The following is a 27,395-nucleotide window of genomic DNA, read 5'->3' as shown; positions in this document are numbered from 1 at the left end:
AATCTAATTGCTAAGGTTTGCATCTTAGAAGAAGAATATAATATCTCTAATCACATAATATTGAATCTACACAAGATTCATATCCTTGGTATTAGAAGACATGGTCAGTTAAGATGTCTCATTGAGCAGAAGAAACTAATAATTTGTGCTGTTAAATAAAACATTATTTCACCTCTTCATCGCAGGAACCCTCCAGTACAAAGAGACTGGTACTTAACCTAAGATGGTGCCCATAGCTATATTGAAATAAAAAGAAAAAAATAAGTTGTTTCAAACACAAAGAAAACTGAAGAGACACAACATTTTTTTTAAAAAAGTTATTTTTAAAAAGCAATTTTTAAAATAAGGTAGAAAGCTAGACTGATAAAATACCATTTTAGGCATTTAAGAATTTACAACAGTAGACAACATAATGGTAAAAAGTATTTAATGCACTAGTTAATCTATGCCCTGAGTAAAATTAGCATTATGAGTTAGAAATCACAAGGAAGAGTCCATTTTCACTACTGACTTTACTATCTAATGAAAGCATTAATTGACCACATGTGGTCATTTCTTTCTTTTGACAAAAGCAGAGTGCTCAGTTTATGGAAATGGAAAAATGAAGTCTAGGCACTGATATTTTTTGACTTAGAAAACTATTTAAAACAAGTGCTTCCTAAGGTATCAGATAGGCTTCCTACAGTTCTCACTTTTTTAACCCCAAGGATGAGGTTCTACATAAAAAGAAGCTCATCTGAAGAGATGGCCTTATCCCTGTTTTGGGGAGGTAGTCAAGTGTTACCTATAAGAGACAACTTTCCCCATGGTACCACCATACTCTTTAAGAAGGAAACAACTTAGGACACAACAAATTAAACACAGCAAGAGAGAAAAATGTCTCATCAACGAGTACTGGCTTTGTTCAATTAAAGCTGCCTCAAAACATTTTACAGTACTGGATCCCCCAACTTTTTATCAAAAAGTGTTTAAAATCCAACAGAAACACTATCATTTGAGGGAATGTATCTAGTAAGTGTTTCTCAAGCTTGGCAACTTTAAAAAAGGAGGAATTCTGGGTGTTGAAGTCCACACCTTTAAGGATGCCAAGCCTCAGAAACACTGGTCTATAGGTGCATGTACAATTCACATCCATTTTTCACTCGGTACACCAAAGACAAATAAAAGTTACCAGTCTAAGTTCTGCCGTTCAAAAAGATTGTAAAATTCAGGTTCAATTATATCCAGAATAACTAAGAATGGAAGTGATATCATTTTTTTTTGGTTGATATTATCCAAAAATGCTATTCTTTTCAATGGAAACCACTGAACAACTTTCCACACCAGGCTATTAGATTTAACTGTTCACTAACAGCCAGACATTTCCTAATACTGGCAGACAACTTAATTTTCTTAGAAGAGTTACAAACTGCATTATTATGCAAATAATATTCCAGATAAGATATAGAGAGGTAATGAACTGCAGGTTTAAAGCAGATGTTAAGGTATAAGGTGAATTAATAACAAAGTATATATTTCTGATATTTTGCTGATGTTTTCTACATAGAGCTAACAGTATATCTCATAAGTAGATTGCTTAAGTTCTCCTTTAATTCTTTCATTAAAACTATATTTAAAAACAATGTATATACACTCTGTCAGTTGTAATAAGCAGGGAAAAACCACTGCTACAAACATAAAGCTCAAAATCAATGGCTTCTGTTGGTGTTGGTTACATTCATACAGACCTTATTAAAAGGATCAGCATCATTTTCTGCCTGTGATAAACATTAATGTAAAGCAATGTTTAGTGGGGAAGCCCATTAATGTAACTATCAAGAAAGCTTTTGAAATAGTCAAACCTCTCAATTCTTCATTCATTAAGACAAGTCTATTTACCCCTCCTGAGAAATACAGGTAGACCTTGACTTATGACAATTGAGCCCAACATTTATATTGCTCAGAGAGACAGTTGTTAAGTGAATTTTGCCCCATTTTATGATCTTTCTTTCCATAGTTGTTAAATGAATCACTGCAGTTGTTAAGTTAATAACACAGTTCAGTGAGGCTGGTTTCCCCATTGACTTTGCTTGTCAGAAGGTGGCAAAAGGAGATCACATAATCCGGGGACACTGCAATGGTCATAAATACATGCCAGTTGTAAAGTGTCCAAATTTTGATCATGCAATCACAAGGTTGCTGCAACAATCTCAAAATTTGAAAAACAGTAATTGGTCACTTTTTCCCATGCCATTGTAACTTTGAACGGTCACTGAACGATTGTCACTGGTTGTAAGTCAAGGACTACCTGTACTCTACCTGTACTCATAGTAGGTATTTTGCTTTCACAATACAGAGTTAAAACTAAAACAATATTTAGCAGATGGTTAGTATGACGCAAACAGTATCAAAACAGGACTGAAACTGGGGAAAAAAATGATACATAGGTAAGTAAAAGTTCAACTATCTCAATGATATCTGGGGTACAACTGTCATCCAAAGATACTAGCAATTATATTTGAGTAGGTATCGGAGATGAAGAGTTAATTTTTAGTTCAATTCACAAATAATGATGTGCTTATTGGTTGTTTGCTTATGTTGATCTCCTAATTTACTACTTTAAAGCAGCGGTCCCTAACCTTTCCAGCTCAGCAGTGCAGCGGGGAGTGGGGGGAGAGGATGGTTTCACCCACATACCTGCTGCTTGCACTAATGGAACTTTGCACACTTGCCTGGTTCTTGTTCGGCCTGGTTGCCAACAAGTACTGGGCCAAGGACTGGGAGTTGGGTACCACTTTTTAAAAGGGATTTAATTTTTGAAGTACCCCATGATATCCACAAAATTGCAGTTTATATTTAAGAAAAAGACAGCATAAGCTCTTATCAATTATATAAGGAAAAGTAAAAATGTACCGGTTAAAATGTGATGCAATCTAGCAAACAGCAAAGGAGCAGTCAATTAATAAGCATTATTTATTATTAAGTGAGCAAAATAGCCTAATGAGCTGAAGAGAGACTGGTTAAACTGTGTGTATCCCAACACCAGTCATTGAGGGGAGTGGGTGTGGGGGTGTTAGCCTTTAAATATGTACGTGTGAATAAGGGAGAATTAGATTATTTGTTTAGAGTTCTGTTGAATTCAGACTACTTGGAATTAGGTGAGGTCAGCATTGTTCATGACAGAGGAGTGAATGTGGAACAGCTTAACTTTTCCTTTCTTCAGTTCATTCTAAGCTGAATTTAAATGACTCAGTTTATGCTAGTGTGTTGACTTATTTGCAGATCAACAAAATGTAGATAGAATGTGAGATTAATAAAATAATGAATCCTCCAGAATCCCTTCTAGTGGGGGCACTTTGTGCATCATTTTCAGAGCCATGAAGGATTGCATTGTAACACTTCCTGAATTCTTAACACCACCCTTGGACTATACTCTGTGGTGCTTATAGTGTGCTTGTATTGATACAATTAACAACTTTGATGAAGAAACACTTGGTATTGGATAAGGTGGTCAGGTGTTTCCTCACTAGCGTCATGGTTGAGTTATTAGGTCTCAGTATTTTGACTTTTGACACGCTAAATGCTTAATATATTGCTATTTAGTAGTGCAGAGCTCTACTAGGTGCCTCTAATGTATGGTAATAAGCACTAGTGCCCAGAGGCATAGTTAAATATATGTGATTCTTGTATGCTATTTTTCCTATTCTGAGACTTCAAAGGAACCAGTCAAATTAGTGTTCACAAATGGCTTCGCAATTAATCCAACTTCAGAAGGTTGCATCTATACTCTAAATAAATACAATGTATAGCATTTAGAGGTGCCTGTCATGTTTCTGTGTGAATTCGTATTTCTAGACAACCCCACTTTTCAGAAAACATGCTTGCTATGCTCATTTATTTAACTTCCAGTTTGCTTGCAACAGGCCCTTATTATGTAGTTAGGGCTGTAAAAGGCAGGTTCTTGTATGTTCTTCCATTTCTAATGGAATTTTTCAACTGTTATTTCTCTGAATCTTAAAATTATACTTTTCTTCAATCATCCTGGTTATATTTTTGTAAACTCTGCAAACATACCCTCTGTATTTTGCAAGCTATAAATAAAGGTTAAAATACAGAAATACTCTGCAATTTAATTTCAGACTTTGAATTTGGTTTTATTGTGTATAAAATCCCATGTGCTTTTTCTGGGAAGTAAAAATGCAAATTTAAAGATAGAATTTGACCTTATTCTATAATGAAAGGGCAGCCAAATTGAATAGCTACAGTTGCCTCAATGTAACTGCAGCAAATCTAACTTGAATTTCAGCTTAAAACTACAAATAAATAAAGCAAAAATGGATTTCAAGTCATATTCCGTTAGTCTCTTCGAAAGCCTTCACAAACTCAGTCCAGCTGAAGCACAGATGAAATTGTCTCCCCCATCACGAACAACCTGCTTAGTCTTGCCTTTGCAATTTCTTCTTTCCCCATTTATCTGGATAACCTGAAGAAAACTCAAACAAGCACATCATTTTGTTGAGCACTGTACTTCCTCAAGTGATTTAAATGGGTCTTGCAAAGGAACCATATGTGGCCCTGTTACAATAAATGAAAGATGAACGAGCCCCAGTGCATGGTAGATTGTCCATTAAGTGAAATATCATTACAAAGATAACATTGATAGTCAGCATTGTCTATCATACCCTGTACCTATCATATATATCATCACGTACAATAAAATCCAAGTATGGAACGCCCTTTATATTTTAGGAATGGAAAAATCTGCATGTGCCAGGAAAATTGCAGGTAGGGATAAGATTAGATAGAAGTTTGTTCCTTGGTCACCATCTTATATTTCCATATCTTACAACCTTAAAATTCACGAAAGCCTCCAAATTCACAAAAGCCAGATAATACTCTAAATACCAGTGTTCTTATATTGAACTAGTTAGTTTTAGTTTAGTAGATTTTTTTTTACAAAACTATCCAATTTCACATAACCATATCCCACTTTTACTATAATAATAAAAAAGTCACAGGACTGTAAGATTATCAGAGCAATTCAAATGTGAAATAAAGAGAGTTCAGAAGAGCAGTGATGCAATGCAATTATAAAATGAAGACTTGTACTCCAAACCATTTTGACATTGTCATGCTGAATGATTTTCCATTGTTTTCACCGACCAATGACTTTGATTATTTATTATGGACGAGGTATTTAGGAATGAAATCATTGTTCACCAGTAGATCTATCATTCTGTTTTCCTATTATTCCAGTTATATTAGTGAGTTTAAAATTTGCACTTAACTTATATTAACACCAAACAGTTCCTTTTTAGGTGGGGCTATCCTACAAAGATCCATAAAATTTAACACAAAGTGGCTTTTAAAAATATAAATAGAACTAAACCCAGCATTAGTAAATGAAGTTTAGCAGTGGCAGGAATAACAGAAGGGTGAAAAGTGCCAGGAGTCCTAAGTACACCTGTCTGTAAAGAGGATATTGCACTAAACAAAGGCCCTAAGAGTTTTAAAAGATCTTCACTGGCCTAGAAAAGAAACTAGCCATTTTCTGTATGAACTTGCAAACCTTGCCTGATCCTCCTCCCTATACATAGACAAAATGTGATCGATAAACTTATATTCTTCTCCCACGTTGATACAGTCCTGCATAGGAGCCCGCTTTAGGCGCTTGGTTTCTTGACTGTAGCCTTGTTTGTTGCATTCCGTTAAGCCGTCAACATCCATGGCTTGTGTGGTATGGCCAGTTGTAACATGAGGATGTGAATTATTAATTGTTCCATCACTATTGTTTGAAGTTGATGACCAGCTGTTTGGAACTGGACACTTCTTTAAGTGGTGTTGAAGGTAGAAGACTTGACGCCTTTAAAGAACAAAAAAACATATGGAAATCAAACTTTTATGTATTTTAATATGTTCTGTCCCTCTTCTAAATATAGAGCATAACAGAAAGGTTGAAGGTCTAAGCTCCAATTGAACATAACCTACATTTTATAAATAATGTCTGAATACAATAGATACAACACTGTGAATTCCCTGAAAAAGCAATGAAACAATATTTATATAATTTTCTCCATCTGTCAGTAGAATTTATCTTGGTGACAGATCATATTTTCATTTTTCATATATCCTCAACAAACTTGTTCTAGAGGCTTGGCAATGTAGAGGAGGAAAGGAAAACCTAACTAGGAAAAAAGTGCATCAGATTTGAATGGGGTAACTGTCCCTTCCAATCCTTTATTCCTTAAATATTCTTACCTGTGATACCACAATGTTTCATGCCCTGGATAAGTGTTAATTAAATCAGTGCAGAGCTCTATTTCCTCTTTCAGATACAGTGAGTGATCTGGCTGTTGCTTTTCCATGCAAAAAGCTTCTGCACCTTCATCTTCTTCATCTTTTGGAAAACAGGATGTTTGTTGATTGGTTGGGTGATCACATAACTTTATAATACAATCAGTCCCAGTTCTGACAATCAAAGATTTTAATAGAAACTGACGGTAGTGGAATCCACTATGGTCTGAAACATGTACGGAGACCCAGTGTTTAGTGGAAGAAAGTTCATCAAGAAGAATCTGAGAATTAAAAACATAACAGAAAGAAGCATTCAACATAAACACTAATCAGCTTTCTCCTTCAGATTTTCCTTCATGATAATGTACTCTAAACTATGGACCACTGCAGAGCTGTGGTGCTATTGTAAAAAGTCTGTGATACATACCAAACATGGAAAGCAAAACACAGCCAAATTAAAAACAAAAGCAAACTTTACACAGATGCTACCCAAACATATATAATTATTTGGGAAAGGTGAGCAATGAGAAAACTGAATTAGCCTAGGAGGAAGGAGCAGCACCAATTGATATGGGTTGCTTCTTACTTCCTTCTTCCTAACCAGTGCTGGTATATCAATTTCTCCTGGCATAGAGAAAACATGTTATTTCTCCACCACTGCCATGTTTCTTCATCATAACTGGCAATGAACCCTAGAAGTTGCATATACATGCACTTAATCCTTAACCAACACTACTTCCATATACTGGTATATTCCCTACCGTATTTTAGTTGATCTAGAATTATCTACCTATCCAATCTAGGGCTCCCATTGTATCCCATCTGTTATGGCTCAATTACATTTTTTTATTAGACGAAGTGCAACATCTACCCATCCCAGATCCTTGGAAACGACTCCGTAGGTGGACAAAAATGCCAAATCCAGTCTAAGCATCTTGCTGACTATACAACCAACCATATTAAATACAGTAAGAATATTTTACTTTTAGATTTTAAGATGTATTCCAGCTGGTTCACAGAATTCACTTTAAATGACACTCTAGTAACTCTCTAAAAGGTGGAAGCAGCTGTTTTGTAATAGGCATTTCTGTTTTGGTTAATAACATTTTTTGAAAATTTGTGAGCAAGATTCCAGCTGTTTAATGCCATGCTAATCCATTAAACCAGGATAAGCTTAGATAACCTGAAAGGCAACCATAAATTTCACTATCGTGTTTCTAAAGTGTATGAGCGCTTTGAAATTATACCGATATATATATAATTTGCATTTTTATGATGCATTGTTTTGACATATGCTTCTCCCCCTACTTTTTGTACCTTTGAGTCAATGTTGATTTCTGGTGAATGCCTAAACTAGTCCCTGAGGTTTTCTTGGCAAGATTTTTGGAAGTGGTTTGAGACAGAATGGCCGTCCAAGGTCACCCAGCTGGCTTTGTGCCTTAAGGTGGAGGTGGAACTAGAGCTCATAGTCTTTTGGTTTCTAACCTGGTGATTTAACCACTTCATCAAATTGACTCTCATATTTAAATTTAAGATCATAGATAGTAGAAATGAAAATAAATGGCATTTAAATATCTGCGGAACAAAATATGGTAATGTTAAAGATGCCTTCGTGTCAAGCTTGACCCCTAGTTATTTCATTGACATATCTATGTCATTTCGTGACATAGAGGGGGCAACATTATAAAAGTAATTTCTTCCAGAATGTTTTTCAACTTCTCTGTTTATCTTAAAAGACTTGGAATTCTGTAACGCAGCATTCTCAACCTGTGGTCTGTGGACCCTTGGGGCACCATGATGTGATCAGAGGGGGTCTACAAAGGCTTGAAGAAATGTTATGATTTAAATCTTCAATTAAGTCTTGGGGGGGCTGTGCCCATAATCTGTGGCCACGAAAAGTATTTAAAGGGGGTTCATGGTGAAGGAAAGATTGAGAACCATAAGTTCTAGGACTAACCAGGCTTGCCTAACTTCGAAGCAAGAATGGTGAAGCCCAGCCATCTCATATTTATTTTCATAGAAGCTTTCATTTTGATTCTATTTTGCTTTTCTACTGATTTCTGTTAAAGGAGGTCAACTCTAGGTGACTTCAGCGTTAATCTATTTTTTTGCATGAATTAGCTCAATTCTTTTTATTATTTTCTTGCTGCCCCAATTACTTGTTAGTCATACTTAATTGAATTCAGTGCAAACATTTTCAAGAAATGTGCCAACGTATGTACAACTTCTATTGCATCCATACCTTTGTATTGAGCTTTGCCAAATTCTGTAACACCCAGATACGATGGGACCAAGCATTATAATTACTTGGATATCGTCCAGCAGCATCACAACAAACATCCAGTTCTTCTTTCACCAGCCGCTGTATTTTTTCCGTGGGTGTTGCTTCTAAGTTCCCTTTAGTCACAAGAGTGGGCAAGGAGTTTTCCTGGATTAAATGTTGCAGAACCCATCGCCTGGTTGTGCAGAATTAAAAATGCAAAAGCCATTTTAATGAAAAGATTTTTATTCATTATGTCATTAAATTAGTTCTTAATACAGCACATAAGGATATTTATATTCCTCCCAAAGACACCATGAGTTAGTCAGACAGCCATATAAATTTCCTCAATAAATAACAAAAATAAATATTTGAAAAGAAGTTCTATTATACTATAAAATATTATCTAAGATAATGAAATTCCTTTGTTAATAGTTCCAACCAATAAACTCCTGTTTTATGGCAATAAGTCCTTTAAAAACTGACACTCAAATAATTCCTGAATACTGACTATACACATATTCAATCCCAAACTTAGGATGTCATGATTTGAACAAGCCATAGGCTTTGTTTCAAATTTATTTCATATGCAGAGCAAATATTATATAAACTATATATACACCAAATGCTGGTTTGTTCCCGGTTCAGCTATGATAGTTAATTATGGCTTCCTGATTTATTTTACTGTTCATTTAAAAAAAATTAACAAAGGAGCTGCATGCAGGTTTACAATTCTTGTATATAATGGAAATAAAACAAATCTGAATTTCTAACCTAAGGTATATTTTTCATCCTTTTTTCACAATATTAAACAAACAAACAGATATAACATAGATGTAAACTTACTACTTTCTTATACGTTCCTGCTTCAATTGACTTCTTTTTTCCTACTCAGAATTTGTTTCAATTAATTAATTGTATAATTTGTAATTAGCTATGATTACAAGATTAATTTACTGAGTAGCTGCAAAGAATTCAGATATATGTATATGCTGGAAATACTTATATGTTTGTATGCAGATGCACACACACAAACACACATGCAAATACTCTACAGCAAAGATCTGCCTAATGCTTCCCTTTTTCTCAGATGACATCTGCCACTGATCTCACAGAGATAACACAAAAGTGTATTTCAGTATAAAAAAGTAAAACCACAAACCTATGAATCCATGTTTCTGGACTTTTTGGAAACTTGGTAAGTGCCAATTTCCCAAGATGTAAGTCTTTAATGGGGTTTAAAGTGCCAGACAATATCAATTCTTTTCTGAAACACAAACCAAAGACATATCTACTAAATATAACTTGCCGAGAACTTGCTTCCTAATAAAAGTAATGATACATGATACCCACCAGTGTACCTATTTAAACATTAGTAAAAAGCCTCGGATTTATAATATTAGAACTTCACAAACATGCGCCCTGGCCCGGTCTGAAGGCTCATTATCAGATGAAGATGATGATCAGGAGGACGTATCCTGTGCTGCCAAGCCATCAGCCAGGATCACTGTTTCGACACCCTGGACTCAGCAGATATTGACCCAGAAAGGAGTCTCCTCCATATAAGAATGTGGTAATTGTGTGTTTCTAAATACTAAATTATGTATTTCTAAATATTGAATACACACACATAGATTTCAAAATGAAAATTGTGATTAATATGCAAGAAGTGCTTCATAACAATATATAGGCTGTCCTCAACTTATGACCACAATTTATGTTGTTAAGTGAAATAGCTAAGTGAGTTTTGCACCATTTTATGACTTTTCTTGCCACAGTTGTTAAGTGAATTAGTTCAACTGTTAAGTTAGTAACATAATTGTTAAGTCAATCTGGCTTTTCCGTTGACTTTGCTCATCAGAAGATCACAAAAGGTGATCCCATGTCCCCACAAAGTTGATCCTATGACCCATTTTCAGCCTGTGGCCATGCCCCCTCCTCAGCACTGCTAACTGTCCCCCCGAGATTTATCTTTATGCTTCTGTCCTTCCTCTTTAATGGGGAAAGGTAACAAGTTAACCAACAGCTTTCCTGTAAGAACCCTAACAAGAAGAAGAGTACAATAAGAATTAACATTTAGAAAGAGGTACATCTTGGGTAAAACCCTCAGTGAAGGATGTGACAGGGAGTGATGCTTCTTATTTTGTCCTACTTGCATTATTTTTGCTGTTTAGGAAAATATGATGCAATGGCTATTTCCATCTTCCATCTTCAAGAAGCAAATGTGGGTTCAAATGAATGCATTAAATTAATGGAAACATCTTCCATTGAGCTCTCAGTGGTCTCTTGTTCTTTTCACTAATTACCTGTTTCTTAATTAGAGCTGCTTCAGGTTATCACTGTTTTCTATATTCTTCCATATATTAAAATGTAGAAATAAATGAATCTGGCAACATAGCATCCATACAATACATTTGCAAGAGGATGCATCTACGCCTGACAACTGGCATATAATCTCCTAGATCCATTCACAACATAGAGTTCAATTTCTGATGTGTCTGTATGCAATTTTTCAACTAGTTGAATAAATAATTCAGGCTTATATAAATAACATTAATCACTATTTACAAATTATTTAAAAACTGACACCCCCAAATTACAAAACTAAAATTAAACTAAGATGTAAAAAATGACATTTTTACAATATATTTCATCAATCTACTTCAGTAGAACATGAAACAGAATGATTTATAATATAGAAGTTTTGATTATTTCCCATTTCTCAGTAAAAATGATTACCCCTTAAAACACAATTTTACCCTTTTATTAGTCTTAATTAGCATACAAAAATAAAATATAATACAGCAATAAATGAAATTTAATAACCTCTTAGAAGGTGAACAGAAAATGCAGTATCTGTACTCACAGTAGTGATCAGAATTTAAAGTAGTGATTACAGATCAAACCTGAAGACTTAGCAAGAAAGCATGTATTTAATCCATCATTGAGTTGTTTTATTACAAAATGTTGCAAAAGCCAATGTTGCAGGATTCAGATTCAATCTTTTCATTCATTTAATTATTGTGTTCTGCCTTCATGCCGTGTTCATCTTTCACTGGACAGATTATTCAGCATCTCTTCCCAACCTTTAATATATCTCTACCAAAAACTCAAGACTAATTTAAAAATAGACAATTCTGGGATATTTCAAAATGTGGCCTAAAGAACTGGGATTTCTTGTAAGTCCCATTAATGGCTTCACGTTCTTAAAAATCTACAGATTTGAGACCAAGATTGATTCATGAAAATGTTATATTTAGGGTGTACTGGACTCCCCAAAAATATACTTGAAAGGATAGATGTTAGGTTTTTATTTATACTGGAGATGTAAAACATTTTAGGATAGCTACTTGTCTGCTACCTTTTGTACTATCTATAGCTTCCAAAGTCATTTTCAACAGCTCCATGTAGAGCATGCTAATGATAATCTAATCTTTTGGGTTATAAAGACAAAAATCATTGACCCACATGGCATCCAAAAAGGGCAACAACTGGCACACTAGCCTTAGCAGGTCCAAGGCTTCCCAACCTGCTATTGGGTCCAAGAGAACCTGCTCTTGCAGAGGGATTGCAATCCTAATGCAAGCACCATGTCAGAACCAAAATATTTTTGAAGAAACAATAACTCAATTTGCTAGGATTAAGTCTGAGTTTGTTTCTACTTATTGAGACTTTTAGCCCTAGATTTATATCTTCCAATCTATATCAGGTGTCTCCAACCTTGGCAACTTTAAGACTTGTGGACTTCAACTCCCAGAGTTCCTCAGCTAGTTGGCTGAGGAACTCTGGGAGTTGAAGTCCACAAGTCTTAAAGTTGCCAAGGTTGGAGACCCCTGATCTATATATCACATCTAGTTTGACCTGGGATATCAATGTACAATTGAACATCATCAGTTTTATGTAATAGTTTCTAAATAGTTTTTGAAAAAATAGTTTCACAAATGTATAAATTTGTGTTTGCATGAGAACAAGGAGGCAGGATTTGGAAGTGACTCAGGCAGATGTTTCTCAAATTCACCAAAGTTTAAGGAGGAGGGCTACAAGGTAAGCACAATCAGACTTGCAAGAGTTTATTCTTATAGTTATAGTTATAAAAGTATTTTTAGCTTTCCAGTGGAGTTGATTTCCCAATCTGGCCTATCTAGCAGGGCTGACAATTTGCTTTGCATATTGCCTTGAGAGTTTTATATTCAAAAGGCACTTTAAAAATGTTGATAAATAAAATGCAATTTTGCACAATATCCATATATAAATTCACATTTTATTACACCCAGTTGAACAGATATACTGATTTAAAATCATTATACATCATTATGAGCTTTGATGGTGCAGTGGTTAGAGTTCAGTTCTGCTGCCTGCCAGCTAGCTGCCTGCAATTTGGCAGTTCAAATCCTACCAGGCTCAAGCTTGACTCAGCCGTCCAAGGTGGGTAAAATGAGGAACCAAATTGTTGGGGGCAATAAGCTGACTCTGTAAACCGCTTAGAGACGGCGGTAAAGCACTGTAAAGAGGTATATAAGTCTAAGTGCTATTGCTACATGAAATAAGATTCTCTGTAATATATATGATTACTCATAAATTTGTATGAACTTAGAGAAGAAAGGAGTCCATGAAATCATAGTCTAAAACATGAGGCTATCAGCAGAAGTCTTTATATCTGATTTACTAATCTTACCTTACATTCCATGCAGTGGTGAAATCTGGGTTCAGCAACAACAAGGTACATGTGATATCTATCAACTCTAAACAGAGATAAAGAAATTTAAATATTTTATCAAAGGCATATATACATTTATGGTGTATCACACATAAAGTCTAATGTTATTTTCAAAGCATTTTTAGCATTAGACTTTATGTGTGATACTTGCTCTGTTATTTCTGTTTGTGTAATGTTGATGAGATTCTTTTGCCTTCTTTCAAACCCTTTCAATTTGTGTGAGATGTGGAACATTTATCCAAAATTATGTACCAAACATTGTGTATAAAAACATCTCAAATGGCTAATGATATTGGGAGTTAAGAGTTCAGCAATATTTTGGAGATTAAATTTGGTTCTCCATTCTGATTGTAAACAGAAACATCAGACATTATGTTAGCAATACAATAAATGATGCACTTAATGAATTAGTTTCACATGAAATAGAGCCAAAGCCCATCAAAATCACATTAAAAGGAAAGAGGGAAAATATTATTCTTGTCCAGTTGAAACTTAAAAGCTTCCCCACCATGTAAACAGCTTTTCTTGTATTATACAACTCAATACCTTTGAGATGCAAGTGCACTATGAAAACAGCAAACTAAAAGACAAAGAGAGGGGGGGGGAGGGAGGGGGGGAGAGAGAGAGAGAAAGGAAGGAACAAAGAGAAAGAAAAAGAAATATGGCACTGCATGGAGACTTTTGGAAACAGTAAAAGAGAGAGCAGGAGGAACAGACAAGAAAAGGAATTGATGGTATAGAAAGTGACAAAAGAAAACAAACAAAACACAATGCAGTTTAGAGGTTACACATTAAGGAAAAATATAAGGCATGTTATGGGATGCAATGGCAAAGACAAGAGAAAATTCTGTTAAAAAAAAGGAAAGTTTTACTTTATCATGGAAACATCTACTATTGTGCAGGTGGCACTTTAATACTGGCTTCTTTGAGTTAAAAAAATGTAAAAAATGACCTGAATAATTTCAAATATAACTTTGGCTTCATTGCAATTTGAAATTGTCAGAATCAGTATGAAAACAACCTATAGCTGTGAAATGATATTTTAGCAGATGATTTCAAAGAAATGTTTCTTATTAGAAGGTATGCAGCAAAAGGAAATTTACATAAAACAAACTTCTAGAGGCAATTCGTCAGTAAAGTATTTCTATTTCATTTTATCTTCACAAGAATCAATTAGTCAGGCTTCTAACAATAATCTTCATAGGTCTATTTATGGTTTACTCTTAGATTTTTAAGGAAAGTTAGATGATGTGTTCATAGAGTCAGGCAAGGTTTGAGCACAACTACAGGGGGTCTTTAATATTTTAATTTAGATTCTTATTATAAATGTCAGCAAGCAATTTATAGTACTGGAAAAAATACAGCATCCATTCTGTTTTTATTACATTAATGCATGTAATTTGTACAATGATATTTGGTGCAACAAATATATATGTCAACATAAATATACAGATTACACCAAAAGTCAGGCCTCAGAGACAGAGTTCCCCAGCTTTGTGGAATGGCAGGAGGGAATGTTCCCTGCATGTGGCGGGCAAGCACGCATAGGTCCATTTGCGCAATCAGCAAGTATGTGTGCCTGCCACTCACTCAAATGGAGTGCACATGCATGCAATGCCTGCTGCTCAAGCAACTGGAGATGCACACACACAATCGCCCACCACTTCTGAGGCCCAGTTCTGAAAGGTTCAAGTGAGCTGTGGCCTGGAGGTTGGAGACCCCTGCCAGAGAATTTAATATTAAATTACATTAAATGTATGAATTGGTTACCATTTTATTCTAAACAGTTTCTTACTCATTTGATGCGTGACCTTTGTACATTCCTAAGTACAGGAACAATTTCTCTGAAAAAATATTTTGATTGGCCCATGAAGCCTGTCATTTGATACACTGTATATACGGTATCACAGCAGTAACAGCATGTTATCTTTCAATACTACAAGAAGCGATAATATATGACACTTTTAATTTAATCAGCACGAGATAAAATGCAAAAAAGCAATAAAAATAGTGATAAGTCTGTATTTATAAATTTTACTAGCATTTCTATTTAAATAGATTAAAGTCAATATAAAATTAAATCTATTTAAACTATTATTATGAAAATCAAGGCTAAAAATCATCTCGATTTCCTCAATTTGCATTAAAAAGAAAGAAATGTTCCTCCCTCTCTGTAGCTCTGCTCATTAAATTTGCGGGGTGGCTCTATGGAGGGGGAGAGGGGATTTAGGAAAAAGACTATCTATCATTTAGGCCATTTCTTTATTCTTTATTAGCTAAGGCTTCTGCACTCTTGCCAACTGGGATGACAAATGTTTCCAGCAACAAATTAGGCATTAAAAGGCAAGTAGTCCCTTAGACATCATTATTATCACTTTCTTGCTGACAGTAGAAATTAAAATGAGGGATGGGAACTCAGAGGCTTATTTTCTTCTCCTTGAAATGGGCAGACTGGAATTTCTAATTTTATCTTCCCTTGCTTCTAATGTAGTAAAATAGTGGTTATTCCCCAATTGTCTCTATTCTCTGGGAATACTCTATTTCAACTTGGTAGGAAAAAAAACCCTTGAGAGAGGGTGGCTGTTTACATAAAGCATAATGATCCTCTGCTGCTATGAATGGTTCATATAAATCAGTTGAAGTTCTTTTGGCAAGCACTTATTCGCTTCAAACTCCCTCCACCCCCCTCACTAGGCAAGTGACCTTCCTCATCTCAAGGAGAGAAGCTTGATTAGATCCCTTTCACTGTGGACTGGCCTAGAAACATATCACCAGTATTATCTTGTGCTCTTGAGAAAATGGTCCAACGAAGAACTGTTAAAACAAAGGACTGTTATTTTATTCTGACTGAGTAAAAAAAAAGAATATATCCAATCCATCTTGACATGAAACCCAAAAAGGAATTGGAATTCCAACAAATGTATTGTTCATCTCTTAAAAAGACTGGTCAAGTAAACACAGCCCTTTAAAATAGGAAGACACAGGTGTGTTCAGGCTGCCTAGGAGGTGATCTGTGATGGGATGCATATGCTGGTATCTCCTTCTCTATGGGAGGGGTGGTCCCATTAGCCATGGAGGAGGATGTAGTATAGCCTCTCAAAACACTATTGCTGGACGTCCATTCCAGGCTCCTTTCCAGGGAGGGTGGTGGAAAAGGTACCGTATTTTTCGGTACCAAGAGCCAAGGTGGCGCAGTGGTTAAATGCAGCACTGCAGGCTACTGCTAGATCAGCAGGTCAGCGGTTCAAATCTCACCGGCTCAGGGTTGACTCAGCCTTCCATCCTTCCGAGGTGGGTAAAATGAGGACCCAGATTGTTGGGGGCAATATGCTGACTCTCTGTAAACCGCTTAGAGAGGCCTGGAAGGCCTATGAAGCGGTATATAAGTCTACTGCTATTGCTATTGCTATTTTTCGGAGTATAAGACACACTTTTTTCCCTCAAAAAAGAGGCTGAAAATCTGGGTGCATCTTATACACTGAGTACAGCATTTTTTGCCTCCCAAAACTCCACCTCTTCCCCAAAATGGCTGTGCATAGCTTTTAGAAGGCTTTCAGAGAGCTCCTGGGGGCTGGGGAGGGCAGAAATGGGCGAAAAATGTTTTTTGCCACCCAGCCCCCAGCAGCACTCTATAAGCTTCCTAAAGGTTATCCATACACTTTTATTGATTAAAAATGGGCCTGTTTTCACAAAAAATGGGCCGTTTTTTACTCATTTTTGCCCCACCCCATTCCCCAGGAGCACTCTACAAGCCTCCTAAGGGATATTCATGCCCTTTTTTAAAAAAAGGGGACGGCTTTCGTGAAAAAATAGGGCATTTGGGGGAGGTTTGCAGAGGGCAAAAACTTTTTTTTTTAAATTTTCCTTTTCAAAACCTTGCTGCATCTTAGACTTCGGTGCGTCTTATACTCCGAAAAATACGGTACTTAGGCACATGACCCTGGAACACAGCAACCATCCTCAGTACATATCAATCACAAAGTGCCCTAATTTTGATCACAGGACTATGGGGAAGCTGCAATCGTTCTAAGGGTGAAGACTGGTTGTAAATAACTTTTTTCAATGCCTCTATAACCATGAATGGTCATTAAACAAATGGTTGCAAGTCAACGATTACCTGGAGCTGGTTCACAGGAAATGCGTTAGGTTCCTGCCCTGCCAATTTTCAAAACAATTTTCAAAATATTTAAATTCTAGTTGCTTTACAAGATCATTACTGCTATTTCTTCAGCTGCAGCGCTGTTTCCAATAATCATGTACACAAGGGACGGCCTAGAGTACTGATGAGCTAATCATATGCTAAAAGGCCTCTGGATTATTCCATTGATTCTTTTCAGCATAAAAAAAGGGTTCAACTATGTGCAATATTAATCGTGCAATCATGCTTTTGATTGCAAATTTGTTGAGAATTCAGAAATATTCGTCTGAGGATAGCTGGGAATGATTAGATGAGTATTATAGAAGGTATGGGTGATATAACATATATGAGCTGGGAAAAGCTTTTATGACAGCAATATTTTGTACTTTACGAAGTAACTTACCTTCTTTGTTGAGCCACTGCTTTCTTAGTTTGTAGTGAAGAAGTTTGTTATGGACATAGGGCAAAAGAAATTTGACACACCAGCTTTCCACTCCAAGTTTGTTTTCAACCAGAACTATTGGACTTCGATTATATCTGGCTTCAGGGCAGGGGATTAATCCAATTTCATCTCTTAAAATAATAATAAAAAGTAGATTAACTATATCTTCCTTTTATCAGTTGTTGCCATTTTTTGCATTTTTAACTAAACTTTTGCCATCCCACCCATGACTCTAATCTAACTTATTAACAAAAAAGTGTTCCAAAAGAATTTATCTTGCAAACTAAATAACATTGTCACACGCAGAAGACACCAACTTGCAGGTCAAATTCTCTGCAGGGAGAACCATCGAATCTCCACAGATGGCAATGATATGGAACACACACACACACCGATGCCAAATGACCATCAAAGGGACACCCTTGAAATACATAGTGAACATTCATGGAAGAGCTGAACTCTAAACATCATATGAAAAGACGCTGCAGAACTCACCAAGACTGAAAATGCTGGAGATGCCTTGTGGCCCAAAGTGCTACACAGCATAGGAGGATCTAATGTTAACGCTAATGCTACCCATGGCTCTATCCACTTCATTCTGCCTAACTAATTTGTTTTTCTTCCAATGAAGTAACCAATTTAAATTTTTCTTCTTATGTAATTAATAGTACTATCTTATATATGTTGATTTTACAGGACAGATTTATGGCAAGTGTTTAGAGGATCATAAAGCTGTAATTGTATATATATTTAATGGAAACTCTAAAATGTTGTAAATACAGTAATAAAAAAGCTTTATTGTGTTCTAAATATGCCTTGGAAAGAGAATACGATTATACTAGAAAAGCAAATAAAAACTTCCCTAAAACTGCATAGAAAATTGGCAGAAATGAGAAATGAATGCAGACTCACCAGTCACTAACTCATTTTGTAAATCCTAGGCATTTTTCTTTTCAAATATTCTCACTGAATAAATAGCATTTACATCCTGATAACTTATTTCAGTGTTTTATGTAGTATTATGACAAAGCCCATTATCCAGTTCATTACGCATGGAAATTTCTCAGATTCTATGCAGTTTAATTGCTATTATTTGGTTGTTTTGATGATTACTTCATTTATTTCAAAAGAAAAATGACAATTTAAATGCCAGAATTTGAAAACTCTGCTTAGGAATTTTTAAAAAATCATAACAATGGAACAGTTATTTTTAATTAAATGTATTTTTATTCTAACCTTTCAAAAATCACCTGGCATATATAATTTCTAACTCATTTTATCCTCCTATTCTCCTTATGGCAAAGAGAAAACTATTTACTGAGACTCACTCAATAAATTATCAAAGGGAAATCTGAAATTTTATTTACTGTATACTGTATTGTGAGCAGAGGTGGTATTTAGCAGATTCTGACCAGTTCTGGAGAACCAGTAGCAGGAATTTTGCATAGTTTGGACAACCGGTAAATACCACCTCTGAATTGCCTCACTCCCATCTATTCTCTGCCTCCTGGGTCCCAGCTGATTGGGATGAAATGGGGATTTTACAGTAACCTTCCCCTGGAGTTGGGTGGGAATGGAGATTTAACAGTATCCTTCCCCAGCCATGCCCACAAGCCATGCCCACCAAGATATGCCATGCCCACCAAGCCATGCCCACAGAACCGGTAGCAAAATTTTTTGAATCCCACCATTGATTATGAGAGTTTTAGGTGGTAAAATGCACCCCCAAAGTTGGGTTTGATTTATCTATGGATGAGCCTAGCTGTGAATATATATGCTAGATTTTTCCTTTACCTTTTAAAAGTACCCATGTATCCTGTATACACTTTTGTATAAGCCCATCTACAGATACAATAACTTTTTAAAATCACAACAGCATGGAAAATGTGCCACCCATGCATAAGCCAATTGTGAAAATTAAAACATACAAAAATGTCAAGATTGGGTTATCCAGGGCAGCCCATTTTTCATATTTTGGTTAAACATTTAATAAGGGTCAGCTTATCCACAAGAATATACAGTATTTATTATTTCAATGTACAGAGCTGTCCTTCTCAACTATGTGATTCTGAGCAGCTCAGAGCAATTAAAAAACACCAGTATGAAAAAGCAAAATGCAAAACCCGCTAAGTATAAGAACAATGTTTAAAAAATCCATCCAACACAATCCACAGCTGAGATCTATGAAAACCCATCAAAAATAATCAACACACTGTTTAGCTCTATCACAAATCCAGGTTCTAAAGCCCAATGACAAAACCAAGCTTTAAAACGACCAAGAGAGATATCAAAAGAAAAATAAAAAAAAAGAAAAAACCCACACACTATACTCTAGAAGTGAGGATACAATGCTAATGGAAAATTCCAGACAATCCTGTAACCTGTTGGGTCATCCTTTGAGAGAAAGGCAGTGAAATTTGAGGGGACCAGACTGAACATTATACTTTAAGCAGACCATATTTTTTAACCTCAATACTGGATGGTCCATGATCATTTACAAAGAGCATGAATCATAAATAGAAAAACAATTACTGTGGGGTACAATTTCAATAACTAGTCAATATTTACTTACCTAAAGAAATAAGAAATAAACAGAATAACAACGAGCAAAAAAAAAACACAGTAGAAGCAGGAACAACTTTTAACTTCCTGCCAGGTTCCCCAATGATTTTTCTTATGGAAATCGGCAGAAATCATCAAGATGTTGCAATGGTCACAACTTTAAAATAAAATTGGTCTGAATATAGTGGAAATTACAAGTCCACAGAAATAGTGGATCCTGGTATATTTACCCACTTTTTAAGTTAGCAGATTTTAGTTACATTGATTCAAAACACATAAATTAAATGAGATTTTAATAGTCCATAGTTGTGAAATGTTTGATAGGGTTATGAAATGGAGAATGATTGCTGCAAAAACATGTGGAAAGATATTGTATAATATGCAAATGAAGAAAGACATAGTTACTAAGAATATAGTCAGAGAGAGTAAGCAGCAGTTAAGGTGAGAGGCAGTAAAAATACGAAACATTTTGTTTTGGAAGTTGGTGAAATGGCCTAACTAAGGCACTGCCATCAGAGAGACATGCTAAAAACTCATAAGTATTATAGAAGAACACTGAACAACTGTAAGGCTGCAAGTAAACAAGATGAAAATGAAGAAAGATGGTTGTTCTTTCCTTATACAGGGAAGAAATTTTGCAGAAAGTTTATACTAAAATATGCATATTGAAACAAGTGAAAACAATTGTATGTTTCTACCTATAAGGAAGCTTATAAATTTAAACAAAAGGATCACCTATATCAGAAGAAAAATAAAAGACAACTGATTACAGGAGTACATTACTGAAGAGAATGGTAAAATGAATGGATGCTGAGTGAATATGAACTGAATACAATACTGAATATCCAGTATTTAAAGAAATATATTGAGGTACAGTAGTTTGGTCATATAGAGCATATAAATAAGGAACTGATGTATTAAGGAAGATTAAATATGATAAGACGAAGGGAAAGATTAACAAGATTAAATGAATCAGATGGGGAAAAATGAGTTGTTCTTTAAAATACAAAACAAACATGTCAGAAGCAAGGATGATTAGCCAAGATAGAAAGGTATGGAGAAGTTCATCTCATTTCATGGCTTTTAATTACTTTGGTATGTCATTTCCTGTCCTGTTTCTCTTCTCTGCATAACATATTCTGATTTGGAATACTAGGATGGGCTGTATGGATGCTTCAAAAGTTCAATACACACATATGCATTCCACTCAATAAAGTTGATTTGGCTTTTTCCACACAATAATGCTTATTTAGTTTTCTTAAGCCAAGTAATTGTAAAAGCAATTAAAAACATGTACAGCAGTTGCCTGAAGAGAAAAAGATAAATATTGTCCAATGCCTATACTGGAAACATTTTTCTTTCTGATTAGAAATGCTACTGGATATAATTTATTTAAATACATTTACTTAATTATTGTTTATAGCACAACCTCAATCCAAAAGGAGGCAATATGGGAGTGCCTTCCCTTTGGATGAGCTGCTGCCGGAGCTTCGTATAATCCCTGACCTCCGGTCCTTCCGACGCGCCCTAAAAAGTTGGCTTTTCCAGCAAGCCAGCCTGGCCTGAACAAAACAAAACAAATTATTGATCACTGTTAATTTTAATTCGATTTTTTTAAAAAAATGTCATTGTCAATTTTAATTGGGTTTGGGATATTCTATTTAATTTTTTTAACTTTTGTATTATGTGTTTCTTTTAATGTTGTACGCTGCCCTGAGTCCTTGGGAGAAGGGCGGCATATAAATCTAATAAACCTAAACCTAATAACAAACCAGTTCTTTATTATCCCATAACAAACTGTATTGATATAGTTGAAGCTAGTAGGCAGTCAGAATGTTAGCTCAATGTGAGGAACATACTCATATACTTCTGTATGAAAAAGAACTTGAAGATGTACATGAAAAGTATAAGACACTGAAAAATGAAGCAGGAAAAACTCCCAAATTGTAAAAATGACCAAATGGAAAATGAAAGTTTTGGGCAGTAAGGCTAACTAAGTAATGACTAAGTAAAGACAGACTTTCAGAATCAAGCAGGAAGGATTAAATCAATTACAACAAAAAGTGGAAAAAAGATCAGAAAAACCAGCGGCAATGGACAGTTAAATTAGGGCACTCAAGAGTAAACATGAGAAAGATCTAATAGAGCCAACCAAGTTTAAAAGAAAATGGGAAGACTATACCAAAATCCTGTACAAATAGCACTGCAGAGTGATAGAAACATTTGTAAAAAGACACTATGCTCAGGGATCAACTCATGCAAAGAAAGATTGGTTAAGAACTTTTAAAGAAGAATATACAATTGCTATGCATGAAGCCAAATCAACAGAAAGGTTTCAGAAAAGGCAGAAGGAAATAAGAGGCTGGCATTATTTAACTTTCTTATTGTAGAGAAACAAGTAAATGCACACTTTCTAACTGAAGTGACGGTATAAGCTCTAATAAACAAATCAGGGTTAATGGAAGGATAAAACAATTTCAGAAGGTTCACCTTGGCTTCACTGACTGGTGTAAGGCTTTTAATTGTCCAGATTATGCTAGAAAATAAATGGGATAAGATTAATGAAAGTGACAGAACACATTATTATTTTTCTGAAGCACAATAAAATAAACAAGATGCTACAGTACTGTAAGAAGGAAATGTGGAGAATGACCATTGGCTTACCTGAAGGGTCGTTCTCTGTGCACTGCGGGAGAATCCAAGCATGGGTTAAATACAATCTAGGACTGAGTAGATTTTTCCTTAACCATGCCTTCTTTGCCTCATTGAGGTCAGTTTAAAAACCAAGGTCTTATCCGCTGCAGGACGTGTGACAAGGATTCTTGGACACTTAGTTAAACCCTGGGCGGGTTTGGACTCTCCCGCAGCGCCCAGAGAACGACTGTTCAGTTAAGCCAATGGTCATTATCCTGTGTACTGCTTGGAGAGTCCAAGCATGGGATATACCCAAGCTATTGTGTCCCAGGGAGGGAAGAGTTATTGTCCAAATTGTCCAGAGCCGAGACAACTTTCTGCAAAACACGTCTTCCAAAGGAGGCTTTGGCTGAGGCAAAGGTGTCAATTCTGTAATTTTTAATGAATGCAGTAGGGGACGCCAACGTAGCTCTCTACAAATGTCAATGATGAACGCTTGGGTCATCCACGCTACTATAGTGGCAGCACTCCTTGTGGAGTGTGCCATCACCCGACCTGGCACAGCCCTGCCCTTGATGCAGGCCTGTAACCAACGTCCAATGGCAGAATATGAGGCCTTGCAGCCCAGCGACCCGGGCTGAAATGACACAAAAAATGACTTGGAGCATCTAAATTCCTTAGTCCTCCTAACATAAATGCGAACAGCTTGCCTAACGTCTAACTTATGCCAGGTACGCTCCCTGGGCTGCGTAGATCTATGGCAAAAGCTTGGGAGGTTCACTTCCTGGGCTGTGTGGAAGTGAGAGTTCACCTTGGGGAAAAAGGTGGGGTGGAGTCACATTGGACTCCAACGCTTGAGAAGCGAACTTAGCCGCGTTCAGCAAAGCGTCGGCTGCATACTATACAGCAGTGATAATTTTGCTAATGTCATGTCGCCATCAAAACCCTTCCAAAGGAGGTTTAGATCTAAGTTGGAACAGCCAGAAAAGCGAGACCCTGGTAAAGAAGGATGCTGAGGTGGATGCCCTGATTGCCTAGGCGGCCACCTGATGCATTTTATGACAGGCTTTCTCCTACCTCTTATCCTCCAGCTTAAGACCTTTTAGAATAGTGTTTCTCAACCTTGGCGACTTTAAGTCCTGTGGACTTCAACTCCCAGAATCCCCCAGCCAGCTCTCGCTGGCTGGGGAATTCTGGGAGTTGAAGTCCACAGGACTTAAAGTTGCCAAGATTGAGAAACACTGTTCTAGAAGGTCCACCTGCAGAGCTGAATTAGAAGTTAATGAAATTACTGGAGCATCTACTTCCGGCAATTTCAAGATGCTGTCCATTCTAGTCTTTATCTCCCACACTCAGGTTGGCCAGGGTACCTGGCTGTGCCCACTGGCATTGGACAACGTCCATAAAAAGATCAGGAACCGGAATCAGTTCCTGAATTGGGCATTCTCCTTAAATAGACCCTCCTTGGGGTCCTGAGAGGTAGAGGGAATGGCCTTATCGTTGGGCTTGGCTCCTAACTCAGTCGAGGCCTTAGCCTTGTGGAGGATGACCTTGAATAGGGATGGTTTAAATACATCCCGGCCGGTGAAGACGGGTTTATCGGGAGGAAGGTCCTCATTCTCCGATAACTCAAATCCCTCCTCCTCCTCTGAGACAGATCCCTCCGTGGCAATTGAGGTGCCAGGAGAAGCCAGGGCACGGTCTCTGTCCTGTGTGTGGCCATGACTTGGAAGAACCAGAGGCTCGAGCATCCTTCTGGCGGATACCCTCAGCTATACCCTGCGAGATGGCTATGACAATGACTTCCCTTATCTCTGCAGACAAGGCAGGGCCCTTGTCTTCTTTAGGCCGAGCCCTAGAAGGTGTAGACCTGCCTTTAGCCCTGCTCGAACGTGTGTCCTCCTCCTGGGGGGAGAAATATTGAAAGGGCTCCTGAATGGAAGAACTAGGGGAGTCAGGGTATCCCCAGGAGGCCTCAGGTGAAGAATCCCGTAACACCTCCTCTACCATCGATGGGGAGCTATCTCCCTGAGGACATCCGGTTCTGCCTCCCTCATCTGATTAATAAACGAGTCAGGCAAGGGAGCCCTCTGCTCGGGTGATCTGGTCTGCCCTCTTGCTTTCTCTGCAGTTTTGCAACGGGCTTGTGCCTCCTGGAATCCTCCCTGGGGGTGATTTTACTGCCTGAGGGTCCCTGGGATTCCTTCCCTATGGTGCCTTTCCATCCCTTCCCCCCTTGTGATGGAGGGCCCTGCCATCTCCTCCTGCGCCTCCAAACCTCTGTCTGCCATGGAGACTTGCAGATCAATAGGTCGTCCTCCAATGGAGAGAAGAGGCTGTAGCAGTAACGTGGCACCAAGAGTAGGCCGGCAGGATCCGCTATGCCTGCAGATCAACAGTTATAGGGGAGTGACCTAAGTAGCCACAACTCCTAAGGCCGCACTCAGTGGGTCCCTGACTGTGCTGCAGGGAGGTAGACCTTGCCGGCACCCCGGACAAGGTCAGAGTCTCCCTGGCAGCGATCTGTGGCTGAGGGGCTTTAGCGCAAAGACACGGTGGTTTTTGAGTCTTCCGACAATGATTCGGCAAGAAAAGGCACTTAAAATGGCTACTGCCACACGCCGCCGCTTTTTGAGCCGAACGTCTCCCTTTGCAGCTTCAGAAAGTGTGCAAAACTCTTTCAAAATGGCCGTCACACTTGTTGGGCTGAGGAGAAATTGCCAACACCTCCGGAGCTCTAAAAGAGCAACCAGAGTTTATAAAGGGAAACAAATGCGGCTGTTAAACGGACAGGAAGCATCCTGCCGCCCCAGTGCTTGCCGGCAGCCGCCAGACAAGCACCTCCACTACGCCACATGCTGCTTGTGACGGCAGCTCCAAGGAGCCCTGACAGCCACCTCACCAGGTTTGGAATCAACTGAATCTTCCTATAAAGCCTAATCTATGCTGTGCGACAATCTATACAAAAATTAAAAAGTCTAAATTCACTGTGTTCTATTTGGAGACTCCAGTCTATCTGATTTAAAACTGAGGATCTCCCCAAATTTAGTCCTAACGGGCGGATTGAGTTTTTAAACTGACCTCAATGAGGCAAAGGAGGCGTGGTTAAGGAAAAATCTACTCAGTCCTAGGACAGATAGACTGTATTTAACTCATGCTTGGACTCTCTAAGCAGCACACAGGAGAAATATGAAATATTCAGGCAATATTAGCTGAATGTAAAGAAGAGTTATGTGAAAAAGTTCAAAGTAGCACATTGTGAAACAAAAATGCAAATTGAAAAACCTGTGTTATTATTAAAAGCCAAAGATAATGTCAACTATCATGCTCAGTGAACTCACAGTTAACAGTGAAGAAGTGAAGACAATATAGATGGTTTTGTTTTCTTCATCCCAGAAGAGATAAAATTGAATAGTGTCCTGGAGAAGAGAGTAAAAATCTGGAGAAGGTGGCAATGGTAAACTTAGGCAAATGCATAAACGATATGGATATTCTCATGAAAACTAATATTAGAATAGTTATAGTAGCATCTTGTCTAGTGTTAAAAGACAGCTGTGAAAACGGAAGATAAAGAACCAGGAAGAAAATGTACTTCTCTGAATTATGATCTGGACAAATATCACTACAAGTGATGTGGATTGTAAGAATCAATATAATGATCCCAGCCCAAGTAAGGACTGACTGCTCCCACAAATGGATGATCAGAAAAGAGAAAGTCACATACTTTGGGCATATGTGCAAGAAGATAAAGGACTAGAATATTTACAATATTTGGCAACATTAAGGGAGATAAAAGGGAAATGAAACACATATTTGAAGCAATTGCCAAGGTTGGCTGGGGAATTCTGAGTCCTAGGAAACAGGCAAACCACTTCCAAAAAATATTGCCAAGAAAATGTGTTCTCCAGGCAGTTGACGGGATTCAAGAACTCAAAAACATCAAAAACAGGGTGTGGGATATAACCTTTAAAATTTTGACCTGTAAGGCAGCACATATCAACAAGGTATTTTCACTAACGATATATTATTTTAAGTATATTCAAAATAGGCTCTTTGTTACTTGAATAATTTTTCACCTGGAACAGGTCAATCTGAGTGGTAATAGATGCATTTTCAAACACGTACACTGTATTCTAAAACAGGATGATGGTCTTCTTGTTATGGACACATATTGCATCTTGTTTTGGAAGGCGAGTTCTCACAAATGCATGCACCAGCCACAAACCTGGAGCATTTTGGAACATCCCACTCCTGGGAAAAACTCTGAAACTAGCAGCTTCCTTCTCTTCGCTTTCATCCTAATCTCCCAATTTCTTCGATTCTGGGACCGAGGAATGGTCTGAAAGTACTGAGTGAACATCAAATCCTA

General features: G+C 37.2%; 1 protein-coding gene across 2 annotated transcripts in view; it reads right to left on the bottom strand.

Moving 5' to 3' along the window:
- The window catches only part of PTAR1 (protein prenyltransferase alpha subunit repeat containing 1), a 31,503-nt gene that overhangs the window by 3,145 nt on the left and 963 nt on the right, over positions 1–27,395 (bottom strand). Inside the window, exons 2-8 of one of the 2 annotated variants that reach the window (XM_087716000.1) lie at positions 17,792–17,961; positions 13,209–13,275; positions 9,696–9,800; positions 8,516–8,729; positions 6,238–6,554; positions 5,549–5,842; positions 173–236 (exon numbers count right to left, since the gene is read on the bottom strand). In XM_087716000.1, the coding sequence (XP_087572126.1) occupies positions 173–236; positions 5,549–5,842; positions 6,238–6,554; positions 8,516–8,729; positions 9,696–9,800; positions 13,209–13,275; positions 17,792–17,961 (1,231 nt within the window). Of the gene's footprint in view, positions 1–172; positions 5,843–6,237; positions 6,555–8,515; positions 8,730–9,695; positions 9,801–13,208; positions 13,276–17,791; positions 17,962–27,395 lie in introns of those variants that run through there. The other variant, XM_014052231.2, reaches the window with a different exon arrangement.

Source organism: Thamnophis sirtalis, unplaced genomic scaffold, assembly GCF_051295495.1.
Source record: "Thamnophis sirtalis isolate CommonGarterSnake01/CBP01778 unplaced genomic scaffold, rThaSir2_p1.2 scaffold_5, whole genome shotgun sequence".
NCBI classification, from domain to species: Eukaryota; Metazoa; Chordata; class Lepidosauria; order Squamata; family Natricidae; genus Thamnophis; species Thamnophis sirtalis.
The sequence above is the reverse complement of the archived record's forward strand: the minus strand, read 5'-3'. Positions and strand labels throughout refer to the sequence as shown.